This window comes from Bombina bombina, chromosome 3 (assembly GCF_027579735.1).
Source record: "Bombina bombina isolate aBomBom1 chromosome 3, aBomBom1.pri, whole genome shotgun sequence".
NCBI lineage: Eukaryota > Metazoa > Chordata > Amphibia > Anura > Bombinatoridae > Bombina > Bombina bombina.
In genome coordinates this window covers 794200552-794216440 of record NC_069501.1, presented here as the reverse complement: position 1 = coordinate 794216440, position 15889 = coordinate 794200552, and the positions used below count along the sequence as shown (strand labels likewise).

The 15889-nt window shown below is 37.0% G+C and overlaps 1 protein-coding gene across 2 annotated transcripts in view; it reads right to left on the bottom strand.

Moving 5' to 3' along the window:
• Positions 1-324: 324 nt before the first annotated feature.
• The window catches only part of LOC128654051 (uncharacterized), a 129114-nt gene continuing 113549 nt past the window's right edge, over positions 325-15889 (bottom strand). For both annotated transcript variants that reach the window (XM_053707708.1, XM_053707707.1), the window contains 3 exons: positions 13576-13687; positions 13311-13447; positions 325-764 (listed from right to left, as the gene is read on the bottom strand). In XM_053707708.1, the coding sequence (XP_053563683.1) occupies positions 453-764; positions 13311-13447; positions 13576-13687 (561 nt within the window). In that variant the 3' untranslated portion in view covers positions 325-452. The remainder of the gene's footprint in view (positions 765-13310; positions 13448-13575; positions 13688-15889) is intronic.

Below are 15889 nucleotides of genomic sequence, written 5' to 3'. Positions count from 1 at the left end.
ATTGTTTTGTCTATGGTTCAGTGGAGGCTTTTCTAGAGGGAGAGTAGGGGCAGCGCCACATAGTTTTTTTTGGGAACCAGTACACTGGTTTAAATAAGCCATCTAAGGGGGGCGGGGCTTTGTCTAAATTTTGGGTGGGGTGTAGCGTCCCACCATCCTCAAAATTCTCCAGCCGCCACTGCTATGGATTTCTAATAACCATAATTGAGGAGGTGATGTAACTGAAAGCAATACATTTCAGCCTGTTCACAATGAGAATAGAGCCACCTCTTCTAATGAATGCTGCTTGTGAAAATTGACATAGAAAATCAAACGAACACAAAGAAAATTACATTTTGGTTTTAATTCTGTCAAAATATGTTTGTATTGCATCATAAAGCAATTTAATTTTACTGATAGTAATGTTTTTCTTTGGTAGTTTTGTGATCTTGATAGGCAAAGTCCTTTTGCTTTTACTGAAGAGCAGACCATATTTGCTCTTTAAACTTTTCAAGATTACATTTTTTCATCAGAAACACCTTTTGCTCCTTCTTCAGTTTGTCATTGAGGTCCAGAATCAGCATCCCCCTTGTGAAGTTCCCCTTGAGCTCCACGGTCACTGCACACTCCAAGTATTCTAGGATCACACTTTCATCAAGTGCTGCAGCCATAGCAAAAGAGTCATAAGACACAAACTGATTGTTTTGAGGCAAGCATCTGGCTGTAATGGTCTTCATGAATCTAGCTTTTACACTGTCCTGGTTTACCCAGTCTTTGAAAAATTCCTGTAAAAAGAAAAATATTTTAGGTATAAATTTCTAATTTAATTAACTGTACAAGAATATTAAAACATTAAGCTTATATTTAAAAACAGGATATTTGAATATGAACTATGTTAGATGGTTTAATTCATTGTTATTCATATCCAGTACATTGGAACTAGGTTTCAGACCCCCTATCACTGAGCTGCAAAAGCCTAGAGCAAGCAGATAACCTCATAGCTTAGACAGGTGTCTTGAGTATCATGTTAGCGATAGGTAGTTACAGAACCCTCACTCCCACTAACCCTGAGGGACCTGGGAACCATTATGGAAATAGGTGTGATCTGATTTATGAATAATGGATTCATAAATAATTTTTTAAAAAAAGCATCTGAGGAAAAGAAAATGGTAAATGGTGAAACAGTACCTCTCAGTAACCATAGACACCAGGAAATCTGCTGTCCAAAGCCCAACATTTTTATTTCATATGTACTTCACATAGAGACCAAGGATACCAGGAGGAATCATGCACCCATGATAAAATATCAGTGATCAAATTTGCACCTTATTGATAAAAATATGCCTAAATGGCGCCAAGTCACTGATTGCGCAACATTGGAAGTCAGCTCTAGTTCCTACAACTGAAAATGATTACCTTTACTCACAGTAAATACAATTACAACATTACACATAAAAATTGAATAATAAGATAGAAGGGACGTCTCCCTTATAAAATTGGATTACCACCTTAAAAAATGTAAAAAATGTGGAAAGAGGAATATTTAACGTTAAAATGCTTGAGCGTTTAAAAGATGCAGCAGAATTGTTACAATGTTAATATCGTTGTTGAGTCAGATCTTCACAGTATTTGTAACATAGTTTCTTGTGTTAACTGATCGAAAAAAGTGTTACAGTTCAGCAAATAATGTCAGCGTGGAGTTGGTATAATAGGATTTTTCATCAGAGTTAAGCGATCATGTTGAACACCTTATTATCAGGTTATACTCACACTCTTCCAGATGACTCTAAGACAGGAGTATAGCGCTAATAGCTAAAAGAGAACAAGGCCACTCTAAAACAGTCACCCCAGGACTGTCACGAATAAAACAAAATTTAGGAGAAAAAAGAGGGCGCTAAAAGCTAAGTTCTCACCACACTTGGTCAAATAACAAGGAATGCAAATAAAAATTGAAAATGATTACCTTTACTCACAGTAAATACAATTACAACATTACACATAAAAATTGAATAATAAGATAGAAGGGACGTCTCCCTTATAAAATTGGATTACCACCTTAAAAAATGTAAAAAATGTGGAAAGAGGAATATTTAACGTTAAAATGCTTGAGCGTTTAAAAGATGCAGCAGAATTGTTACAATGTTAATATCGTTGTTGAGTCAGATCTTCACAGTATTTGTAACATAGTTTCTTGTGTTAACTGATCGAAAAAAGTGTTACAGTTCAGCAAATAATGTCAGCGTGGAGTTGGTATAATAGGATTTTTCATCAGAGTTAAGCGATCATGTTGAACACCTTATTATCAGGTTATACTCACACTCTTCCAGATGACTCTAATAACGGCTTGATAGTTTACACTTTAGGAGATTATCAGAAATGAACAGTATCTCCAAAGTGTTAGTAACTTTTCTTACTTGCTTGAGTCGGCTGAACCAGGTCAGCGTGATTGGAAACTGCTTTCTTTGCTCCAAAATTCCTATGTTTGGATCGGCTGAACCCGGTCAGCGTGATTGGAGACAGCTTGTTTTTTCAGACCTCTAGGTGTCCAAAATTTCAGGATTCCAGGAGGATAATGACAGTCCACAGACCCGCACTTAGCGTGAATCACGCGCGGGCTCCAGAGTAAAACTAGGTACCTAGATTTAAAATAGAGTAAAGTCTTTTGTTGGGAACAACACAAGTAAGTCTACGCGTTTCACCCGATAGGGCTTTTTCAAGATACTGGTTAGTTCCCGGGGCAAGGTTTAAATAATCATTGGAATGTGTTCATTGGTTGTGAGTTTTTCCAATTAAAGGTGGAATTATGACCAAGCTTATTTATACTTAAGGTGGTATATTATCTTCGTTTAAATTAGGTCATCCGTAAAAGCTGATACACATAATGTTTATAGAAATTTATCGCGCTCAAACTTGGAAATATCATAACAAATGTTTGAATGTTCAGTTAAGGTGGTTGATTCCGATTAAGGTGGTAAATCCAAAGGTGGTATTTTGTAAAAAAATTAGTGAGATTCATATTTATCGGAATGGACAATTTAATCATCTAGTACATAAAGAAGACAAATGGTCATAGAAATTATCTATTAAAATTCTTTAGGCATCAGCTTATCATCGTTGGGCATTAAATGGTATTAGGGAATAAAGAATGATTTTTATTGTATACAGTCTTGTAATAAATTCTTCAAACTATGAAACCTTATATTAATTACTAACTATTGTAAAATTCTTTTTTAAAAATCTAAAATTCTAAAAAATTCTTTATCTTTTATACATTTTTAAAAAAGGTTCATTATAGAGCCGGTTCTTTATAGGATTTAGGATATTTTCTTTATAAATATATTATATCTTAATTCCTAAAAAAGGGGATAGGTCTATCTCTGAATTGAGACCTCGGGGGAAAAGGGTATCAAATTTATAAATTAGTTCAGCTTCTTTTTTAAGTAATTTGTTTTCGAAGTCCCCTCCTCTCCAATCTCCTCTGACCTTACATATTCCCCAATATTTTAGATGTTGTAAATTATTTTTGTGGATCTCTCTAAAATGTTTATATAAGTGGGTGTCTAGATTCCCTTTTTCAATATTACAGAGATGTTCCCTGATCCTGTCACGTAAAAATCTGGTGGTCTCTCCAATATAAAATAAATCACACAAACATTTTAAAAGGTATATAATGCCTTTGTGAGAACATCTTATGGTATCTTTGATTTTAAAATCTATATTTGTCCCTGTTATCTGAATGGAGCTAATTTTGCTACTATACCTACAAGCCCTACATGAAATGCAGGGAAAGAAACCCTTTAGATTATTCCCTCTGAGATCTTGATCTACCATAGTGACAATGTCTTTCTTTAGGACACTAGGAGCTAGAATTTGCTTTAGGTTTCTGGCTTTTCTAAAAATAATTTTAGGTTTGTATGCTAGAAGATCTCCTATCAAGGGATCTTTTTTAACTATGTGCCAGTGTTTTGTAATTATTTTACGTAATGTTTGATGATCGTCATTATAATTAGTTATTAGTGCTACATCATACTCATTTTTATCCCTGATGGCTGATGTGTTTTTCTCTTTATATTGTAAGAGAGAACTTCTCTCCGTTGTTTTAGCTCTAATCATGGCTCCTTCTAGTTCTTGCTCACTGTACCCTCTTTCGTAGAATCTCTGTTGGAGGACATTCACCTGGGTCTCAAAGTCTGTATACCTAGAGCAATTTTTCTTAATTCTAAGGTATTGACCTATGGGTATATTGCCTTTCCATCTTTCATGGTGGCAACTCTTCTTGTGTACATACCCATTACAGTCTACTTGTTTGAAGAATGTTTTAGAAGCTAGACTCCCATCATCAACGAATAATTCTAAATCTAAAAAAGAAATGGAAGTTTTACTGTATTGGTAGGTGAAATGAAGACCCTTATCATTGGTATTCATCGCTTGAAAGAACAATTTCAAGTTTTCTTCCGAGCCTTTCCATATTATTAGTATATCGTCTATATACCTCTTGAAGAGCACGAGGTCCGCGCCAAATTCATGTGACATAAGGAATTGATTCTCCCAGTCTCCCATGAATATGTTAGCGTAACTTGGCGCGAACCTCGTGCCCATCGCGGTACCCTCTAATTGAAGATAATATCTACCATTGAATTCGAAATAATTGTTTTCTAATATAAATTTTATTCCTTTTAGAATGAACTTTCTAAGATGATTATCCATATCTTTATCTAATTCCAGAGTGTTTTCGATGGCCCTTAGGCCCTGTTCATGATCAATGATCGTGTAAAGGGATGTAACGTCACTGGTTGCAAGGAAGTAATTCTCTTCCCATTTAATTTTTTCAACTAGTTGTAGTACTTGGGTGGAATCTTTTAAATAGGTATTAAGATTTTTAACATATTTCTGAAGAAATATATCCACATATCTGGAAAGGTTAGATGTTATAGAGCCTATTCCAGATATGATGGGTCTCCCCGGAGGATTTGTAAGGTCCTTATGTATTTTCGGGAGGAAGTAAAAGATGGGGGTTCTTGGAAATTCAGGATACAAGTAATTGAATTCATTATCATTAATGGTACCCCCATCCTTTCCCTCCTCCAAAATGCAAAGTAAATTTTTCTTAATCTTATTGATCGGGTTCAGTTCTAATATTTTGTATGTTTTGGGGTCACTCAAAATTCTGTTTGCTTCTGTTATATAATTAGTTTTGTTCATAATAACAACTCCCCCACCCTTATCAGTCTTTCCACATTTTTTACATTTTTTAAGGTGGTAATCCAATTTTATAAGGGAGACGTCCCTTCTATCTTATTATTCAATTTTTATGTGTAATGTTGTAATTGTATTTACTGTGAGTAAAGGTAATCATTTTCAATTTTTATTCGCATTCCTTGTTATTTGACCAAGTGTGGTGAGAACTTAGCTTTTAGCGCCCTCTTTTTTCTCCTAAATTTTGTTTTATTCGTGACAGTCCTGGGGTGACTGTTTTAGAGTGGCCTTGTTCTCTTTTAGCTATTAGCGCTATACTCCTGTGTTCCTCTAGTTCCTACAACCCAACAGTGGCAGTCAAAAGTAGCAGACACCATTCCCTTAGAACAATAAGGATATTACAAATGAAACCAGCTAGATATATTTCTAGACGTCAAGTTTTATTGGGAGACACTTTTAAAATCACTGGAGCACCCTCCATGACACGCACGTTAGGAGAAAATACTATAGCCTGGCCAGCCGGTCTCTCTTTTAGGGACAGCCTACTAACTAGCGTTGACTGAGAGATAGCACTTCAACACCACAACAAACACTCTTCTGCAATACACACTGAATGATGAGATATTAAATGTAGACTTTCATATACAGTATTACAACTTACATGTTTCCTTATGTTATTGTTATGATTGTTAAATCATTTTTCCAGTTCCAAGTGAAATGTTATAAAAAAAATTCCTCTTACAATAACTCATTGTACTACCTAAAAGTGGAGTCTCTTGGAGATTCCCTAACAAAGGAAAAGAACTAAAAACTGTTGACTACAGATACTATTCTTAAATTGAGATTGAATGTTTCATTCCCAAGGGAGCAACCAATGCTATCAAAATGTACTACATGTAATGATTAAATGCCTTGCGAAATATTCCATGTATATCTGTCAACTTTTGTTTGGAAAAAATCAATAAAAAGTATTTATAAAAAAATTATATATATCAGTGATCAATGATTTGTAATATATTTACAATTACTAACCATTTTGAAGAGCATAGGGGTGTGAAGACATTTTGCCATAGAATTCTGTCTATATATTTGTTTGCCTGCACATAGGCTTTGCTACTTTAAATTCAAAAGAGGTCTCTTTGTAAACAGAAGAGTATCAATTTAGTAGTCATATAGGGTAATATTAATATAAATGAAGTGTGCAAAAAGATATGGAATGAATATTGGTTTAGAAAAGGGAAGTGAAAGGGCATCTGAATTCAAAAGAGACATTAAACATAAATACATTTCATGCACCTCCCGCTAATTATGAGTGATGATAGTATATGCACATGTGCAGCAAACATATCAGCCCCGCAATGTGGTAAAAGATAGTTTTAAACATGGTGGCACCCATGACTAGAGTTAGATAGTCAAGTAATAACCTCAATACTATATTTTTCTTTTACAAAGATATGACGAGTTCACGGATTTCATCCTTACTTGTGGGATATTAACCTCCTACTAACAGGAAGTGGCAAAGAGCACCACAGCAGAGCTGTATATATAGCCCCTCCACTTCCAGTCATTCTCTTTGCCTGTGTTATACTAGGAAGACATGATAAAGTGAGGTGTTAGTTTTAGTTTCTTCAATCAAGAGTTTTTTTATTTTAAATGGTACCGGTGCGTACTATTTTCCTCAGGGGGATATGGAAGAAGATTTCTGCCCTGAGGTTTGATGATCTTAGCATTTGTAACTAAGATCTACACTGGTTCCCACAAGACTTCTGAAGGTAACCATGAGACATATTCAGTGTGGAGAACGGTTTCATGCTACAAGCAGCATTAAGGTATGTGCAGCCTTTTTTTCTGAGGAGACTTGGTGTATCAGAACTGGCTGGCATTTTTTCCCTGTATGGGAATGGGGTAAGCAGTAAAACCTATTTCAATAAGAGGGGTATTACTGGAGTCCCTATATTATATTTATCATTAGTTGATATTTGGGCATTATGTGACATGGGAGACAATGTGAAAAACGATGTTTTATGTTTTTTATTTTTGGCACTTAAAACTTGTTGGTTTTATGTTTAAGGGTTGTATTTTGTGTGTACTTTTATTTTGGTGCAAAACCGCATTCCCATGCGGTGTTGTTTGGGCCTACTCCGACTTTTGACCTTAAGGGGGAGGAGCTTATTTTCGCACGCTCAGATGCGCACTTCCTTCAGGCTAAGCAGCAGCAAGCAGTAACTCGGTGGCTCCTGGACTGTGTAGCTGGTCTGAAGGGTTGGAAACTTGTTTTGAAGTACCCTGGGGGCAGGTAGGCGCCACAGAGGTGCAGAGGGTATTTTTATCTATCTTTTGACTAGATGTTGATATTAGTACTTCTAAAGCCTTATTTCTGTCTTTGCTTCTGGGTGCAGTAATTTTTGGATTAACCAACGATATTAGTTAAATTTGGGAATAATTTAAGGTTTTTTGAGCATTTTGGAAAAATTGTTTACTTTTTCTTTTCTTAAAGGCACAGTACACGTTTTTTCTAATGTTTATTTTATGCTATAAATAAGTTTTTAAACGACTTTTGTGGTATTACTAGTCTGTTCAACATGTCTGACATTGAGGTTTCTCATTGTTCTATTTGTTTAGAAGCCATTGTGCAACCCCCTCTAACATTGTGTAACTTTTGTACTGAAAGGGCCTTCTGTTTAGGTCTCTTTCTTGTCCCTCCCTTTCATCCGTGTCCTATTGCTTTGGTATTGGTTTCCCACAAGTAAGGATGAAATCCGTGGACTCGTCATATCTTTGTAAAAGAAAACTAAATGTATGCTTACCTGATAAATTACTTTCTTTTACGATATGACGAGTCCACGGCCCACCCTGTTATTTTAAGACAGATTTATTTTATTTTTTGAAAACTTCAGTCACCTCTGCACCTTTTTAGCCTTTCCTTTTCTCTTCCTATAACCTTCGGCCGAATGACTGGAGGTGGAGGGGAAGGGAGGGGCCGCCCTCAGCCTTCTAGACCTCTCAGCCGCATTCGACACTGTAGACCACAGCACCCTCCTCACGCGCCTACACGATGCCGACATCCGCAATAAGGCCCTGGAATGGATCACCTCCTTCCTCAGCGGCAGAACCCAGAAAGTCAGACTCCCACCCTTCTCCAATCCCACAGCAATCAGCTGCGGCGTACCCCAAGGCTCTTCTCTTAGCCCCACCCTCTTCAACATCTATATGGCCCCCCTCGCCGCCATCGTCAGACAACACAACCTCAACATCATCTCCGACGCTGACGACACCCAGTTAATCATCTCACTCACCCAAGACCCTGTCACCGCCAAGAAAAACATCCATGAAGGACTTACAGCAATCGCCACCTGGATGAACAACAATCGTCTTAAACTCAACACTGACAAGACCGAAATCCTCCTCCTCGGACCCACCAAATCTGCATGGGATGACTCCTGGTGGCCCACAGCCCTCGGACACCCTCCAACTCCAACACACCACGCACGAAATTTAGGCGTCATCCTTGACTCATCACTTTCCATAGACCACCAAGTCAACGCTGTCTCTTCGACTTGTTTTCACATACTCCACCTACTGTGAAAAATCTTCAAGTGGCTCCCCACTGAAACTAGAAAATCTGTCACCCACGCCCTCGTCAGTAGTCGACTGGACTACGGCAATGCACTCTATGCCGGGTCCACCATCAAACTCCAAAAACGACTCCAACGCATCCAGAACACCTCGGCCAGACTCATCCTCGACATTCCTCGCCAAAACCACATCACCGAACACCTAAGGAACCTACACTGGCTCCCCGTCAACAAGAGAATCACCTTCAAGCTCCTAACCCATGCATTCAAGGCCCTCCACAATATCGGTCCTGAATACATCAACCACCGTGTCAATTTCTATACCACCTCCAGACAACTCCGCTCTGCCGACCAAGCACTCGCAGTCATCCCCCGCATCAAGAAAAAAACAGCTGGAGGAAAATCCTTCTCCTATATGGCAGCAAGATCATGGAACTCCCTCCCGTTGCACCTCAGACAATCCACCTCCCTTACAAACTTCAGGAAGGACCTCAAGACCTGGCTCTTCGACTGAATCGTCTTCCCTTAGCCCCCCTCTCCCCCCCTCCCATAGTGCCTTGAGACCCTCATGGGTGATTAGTTTGCGCTTTACAAGTACCCAATAGATAGTTAGATAGATATATACAGCTCTGCTGTGGTGCTCTTTGCCACTTCCTGTTAGCAGGAGGTTAATATCCCACAAGTAAGGATGAAATCCGTGGACTCGTCATATCGTAAAAGAAAGTAATTTATCAGGTAAGCATAAATTTAGTTTTTAAATATATTTAGTGTTTAGTGCCCTTGTAATAGTGGTATGAATAGAGATATGAATTTAATATTGACATGGTGGTTTACTTCATTATGGTGTGGAGAGATATTTATTATAGTGAAATGGGGTAGCTATTAAGTTAATAGTGCTTGGGGAAAATTTACATGTTATAGCGTTGAGAGATATTTTAATGGAGTGTGGTGGGGATATTAAAAATATATTTGGGGGGGGGGGCCTAACTAACCGCTGAAGCGATAAGACGCACACTCCAGGAGCTCCTGAATATATTCGGCTTTTAAAAGGGAATTATTTCAACTTTAACAATATTTGAGATTTTTACCCGTATAATATATAGAACTTGAAACTACCCTGGAAGAATTTGGAGCTTAGACCGTGGAGGTCACTGAACTTAGGCTCTTTTATGTGTCTGGGACGGATCCCGGGGACTAGGTAATTGATTTTCCCACGCCGGGAGGAAAACTGTGGCCGAACAATAAGAAGCATAGAAGCTGATAATATAGAAGGGATATACATACCTTATCACCTTATTTGAGAACCTTATTCAGGAGACTCTGTATTCCACTATGAAGACAGAGGGAGACTTGACTGTTGGAAATCCCAGTTGCAAATTTGCTCCGCAAATGCCATATCCTGGGACAATACCACAAACCCGGCCAGAGAATAAACCGGAAATTATGGAGCAGAAAATATCTGCTGTAGAGGGGATTGCAGGTTTGGAGCTATCCACGACACCCATTACTATCCCTAAGTTGCCACATTTGGATGAATTGGCAGGGAGAGTTCTGTATGAGACGGATGGGAAGGATAGTTTATCGGCCACAGTGCAACCTCGCGTGAATACTGATCCTATGGTCAGACCTTCATCAATAATGATGTTTAGCTGCATAGGGGATTCGGAGGCATGCTTCACAGATTGTCCAGGGAAAATTGAAAATGGGGAACTCACTTCAGCATTACTCAATAAAATAATCCTCATCTAGACCATCACGGGAGGTTAGGCAGTTTTACTCACCCAGAAGAAAGAGTAATCACAGCTAGCCACCATGTGGACGGACTGCTTCTCTAGGATTGTGAATAACTGAAGCCCTGGCCTGCAACAACGAGCCGGGGAGCACACTACGGTTCTTGCGATATGGTCCTGGCGGCCAGATTGCCACAATCCGGGACTGGGTGCATATGGCCATGATAAAGCTGGTATCGGTTAAGAAGTTAACAAGATGGTGACATTAGGAGGGAGAGGCTGCCTAAATGCTCAATATGGAGGACTTTCCTAACAAGGCGATATACCTTTTAAGACTGTTTTACTACATATATGTATTAAAGTCCTGGCTATAAATTACTGATTTCTCTCATATAGATATGCTTAAACAGTAAGCATAGACAACCTAGAATGCAAATTTAAACCAGCTTGCCCCCTAGGGTAATATTATGAGGCGAGGGTTCCTTCCACCATGTTCAGCTTCGGCCAACTCTTCCCACACTATTGACGGTTGTGAATATATGCAAAATATGATATTGAAAAGTCAAACCTTCAAGGTTGAATTATAACAGTAGTTGTTCAACATATTACCCTATAAATGATTTGCATACAATGGTATTCTTGTTTATTGTGATAATTAATATACACAAAATATGCTATTGAAAAGTCAAGTCTTAAATGCTGAGTTATAACAGTTGTTGTTCAACATATTACCTTATATACATACAATGGTATTCTTGTTTATTGTGATAATTAATATACACAAAATATGCTATTGAAAAGTCAAGTCTTAAATGCGGAGTTATAACAGTTGTTCAACATATTACCCTATATACATACAATGGTATACTTGTTTAATGTGATAATTAATATATACAAAATATGTTATTGAAAAGTCACATCTTATGATGCTGAGTTATAACAGCTGTTGTTCAATGTATTACCCTATATATGATTTGCATACAATGGTATTCTTGTTTAAGGTGATAATTACACGCTGCCACCACAACTGGATCCAATTTTAAGGCTTGAAGACTTTATATACTTTATCTCGTACTGAACAAAGCTCTGATACACCGTAATCTTTAACACTATCACTTATTTCTGCAGCCCTATATGTTTGCGGATAATAGTTCTTAATTGATTACTATATGTAGGTAAGATATCTGAGACACCCAATTTTATTCATACTGCTGGGCTGCCTACGGCCGGGGTAGCCTAGCAGCGGCCACGCATGTGTATTTATATATAGGTATATTTTGGGGTATCTTATGTACACAGGTAAAACTAGGTCCATCAGATCTTTCCTATTAAAACATGCAGCAGAATTGTAAAGACAAATATACCTCCTACTTAACAATAGAATTATATATTATCTCAGGAATGGCCATTTAACACCTACCGTGTTTACTTCAAGGGACACTGAACCCAATTTTTTTCTTGCATGATTCAAATAGAGCATGTAATTGTAAGCAACTTTCTAATTTACTCCTATTATCATTTTTTCTTCATTCTCTTGCTATCTTTATTTGAAATAGAAGGCATCTAAGCTATTTGTTTGGTTCAGTACCCCGGAAAGCACATGTTCATTGGTGGATGAATTTATCCACCAATCAGCAAGAACAACCCAGGTTGTTCACCAAAAATGGGCCGGCATCTAAACTTACATTCTTGCATTTCAAATAAAGATACCAAGAGAATGAAGAAAATTTGATAACAGGTGTAAATTAGAAAGTTGCTTAAAATTGCACGCTCTATCTGAATCACTAAAGAAAAAAAATTGGGTTCAGTGTCCCTTTAATAAGTCCACTTTGTGCATATAAAAATACTACCTTATCAATAACAGTAATTCTGTATCTTCCTCTATTCCAATTTTTCTGACCCTGTTAAGTTTATTCTGTTATACACCCTACATCTGCAAGAGGTGTACCACCTACATTATCCCCTATGATCTGGTTTTGAGTAGCCTCCATACTTAACAGTCAACTACATTGCCACTGATTTCTCCCTTTTTCCAGCAGCCTTCGGGGGTGGCTCTGCCCCCCCCCCCCCCCCCCACACACATATTTGTTTATTGGATAAACAAAGGAACACAGATTTCATTAAACTTTTCCCTACAATCCAATTATTTAATTTCATTTTAAGAAGCATACATTTAGAGTAATTAATCTAGGTCGCACAAGACTTGGGAGAGATGCATAGCATAATGACCTAAAGGCTGATACTATATAAGGTAAACTTTTTGTGTAGTACATGGTACTAATCAGTTAAACGTATTTTATATTTTTATTAGGGATTGATATGTGCTTATTTCCTTTTGTTTTCCTTTCAAATATTACCCTCCCCTATGATCTTATCATAAGGGTAACCTCACACTCATGCTTATTCTAGAAGGTCATCTTATGGTACTGTATAGAGGGAGTGTGTTTGGTTTGAACTCTTGTTTGTTTGAATATTTGTATCCTGCTACATGTATAACAAGAAAAGTTATTTGAGGTTTAACTAATAGTATACTTCAAGAGCACCACTATAAACTGAGGTCCACATAGATTGTGTCAACATAGATTGTATGTTTTTGTTCTCTCAAAGATGTATAATGTGGATAGTTATTTTGCTGTAACAGTCTGAGTACTTGCAAAAAGCTGTTTGTGTCATTTGTCAAATGTGAGTTACACTTGTTAAGTTTTGATATACCTCAATAAAAAAAATTATAAAAAAAAAAAAAAAATCTATACAGTATATATATATATTTTGGGCACGGACTAGTTTCTAAACTGAACCAGACAACATCAGCAACAGAAAGAGTGAATACCATTGTAAGGCTGTTTTCACGTGCAAATTCAAGGGTGGCAATGTAGGTTGGGCATGTAAAGTCATTCAAAACAATGTACGCTGCTTCTGGGTCTAAGGCAAAATTAAACTCAGCACATATTGTCCTATTGCCTCTTCCTGAAACAGAAAAAGACAAGACAGAATGTTATAAAGGTGTGTTGTACCTATATAGGTTTTAGTATCCTATAAAAACACAATATGTAAAGAGAGTGCAGAAAGGTTATTTAAATAAATGTAGCTTGTACCTTCAAGGTTTCCTCCCATGATATATAGCTTATTAAGCATCTTAGGCAGAGTGGGGTTCAGCTTTACAGCCAAGGCAAGGTTGGTCAATGGACCTAATGCTACCAAAGAGATCTTATCAAAAACAAAGATAAAAAAAAAAAGTTGCAGTGTAAGCAATTAATCAAACACGTTGTCAACATTTATAATAACTTGTGATTCAAATCAGAGAACTGTGTTATTAAACACATTAACAATTTCACAAAACAGAGTTAATTTAGTTGTGATTGTGTATCTTATAAGAAACTTGCAAAAAACTGTACTAAATTAGGTTATATACTTTTAATACTACAGTTGACAAAAGCACCCCAGTACAGGTAATTTAAGAAGGGACATTAAACACTTTGAGATAGTAATATAAAAAGATAAATCGGATATATATAAAAAAAAACTCTGCAATATTATTTATTTTGTCCCCTTTTCCTGTAATTATATTCTGAAATTATGAGTTTTTCAGATCCTGTTAGAAATGGAAGTGCAGAACACTTTTATATTCCACACAGCCATTGGCTGCACACTATAGTGACCATAACGGTCTGTAATTAGCCACAGCAAAGAAGGTAACCTAAGTTACAACATGGCAGCTCCCATCGTTTTATAGACACTAAAAGTTTACACTTATTTTGTCAATATTACAGCTAATTAAAAAAAAATTAAAAATACATCAACATGTTATTCTCAGACTAATCTTTTCTTTGAATACATCATTCTATCTATCATATCATTTATTTAGGATTATAAGTGGCTTGTTTTTCTTCTTCACAATCGCTGAAAACTCCACTAGAGGAGTTGAGCTTTTTGCGCTCAGTCGCTTTGCGTTCGTATTACAAGTTCCAAAAAAACGTATTTTGTGCTAGCGGTAACCTGAATAGTGCAAAAATCCTAATTTAAGTGCATGTATTTACCCATAAAAATCAAATGAAGAAAATGTTTTATATATATATATATATATATATATATATATATATATATATATATATATATATATATATATATATATATATATATAAATTAAATAACCCGTGGAATTGCACCACCATTGCATTTTCGCATTCCATTCCCTATAGAAGTCAATGGAGAAAAAAAAATTGTTGGAAAAAAACACCCATCGTGCAAACAACATAGCATATTCGCATTAGCAAATGTGAAATAATTATAGTAAATACATAGTTAAAATCTTTATTAAATATAAATATTGCATATACAGTCATGGCCAAAAATATTGGCACCCCTGCATTTCTGTCAGATAATGCACCACTTCGCCCAGAAAATTGTTGCAATTACAAATGTTTAGGCATTCTCATGTTTATTTCTTTCGTTTGTATTGTTATGACACACAAAAAAGTGAAGAACAAAGAGCCAAATCTGACACATTCCACGCAAAACTCCAAAAATGGACTGGACAAAATTATTGGCACCCTCAATTTAGCATTTGTTAGCACACTACTTGGAAAAAATAACTGAAATTAATCACTTCCTGTAACCATTAATGAGTTTCTTACACCTCTCTACTGGAATTTTTGACCACTCTTCTTTTGCCAACTGCTCCAGGGTTCCTTTTCTCAACTGCTGTTTTGAGATATCTCCGCAGATGCTCTATGGGATTGCGATCTGGACTCATGGTTTAATACATAGCGCTGGAGAGTACTGAACTGGCCAGCAATATCTGGATGCTTTATGATGTGTGCTTTGGGTCATTGTCCTGCTGTAAGTTCCATGACCTCTGACGCAGATCCAACTTTCTGACACTGGGACCTACATTGCACCACATAATTCTTTGGTAGTCTTCAGATTTCATAATGCCATGCACACAGTCGACATCCAGTGTATGAAGCAGCAAAGCAACCCCAAAACATTTGGGTACCTCCACTACGTTTGAATGTAGGGACTGTATTCTTTTCTTTAAAAGCCTCCATTTCTTTTTCTGAACACAGTAGAATGATGGGCTTTACCAAAAAGCTGTAATTTTGTTTCGTCTATCCACAGCACATTCTCCATAAAGTATTTTGGCTTCCTCAGGTAAGTTTTGAAAAACTCCAATCTAGCTTTTTTGTGTTTCTGTGTCAGCAGTGGGGTCCTCCTGGGTCTCCTACCATAGCGTCCCTTTTCATTCAGATGGCAACGTATAGTGTGAGCTGACACATTTGTACCCTGTGTCTGAAGGTCAGCTTGATTTTGTCTAGAAGTTGATTCTTTATCCAGCATTCGAACAATCCTTCGTTGCATTCTTTGATCAGTTTTTCTCTTTCGTCCACGTCCAGGGAGATTAGCTACAGT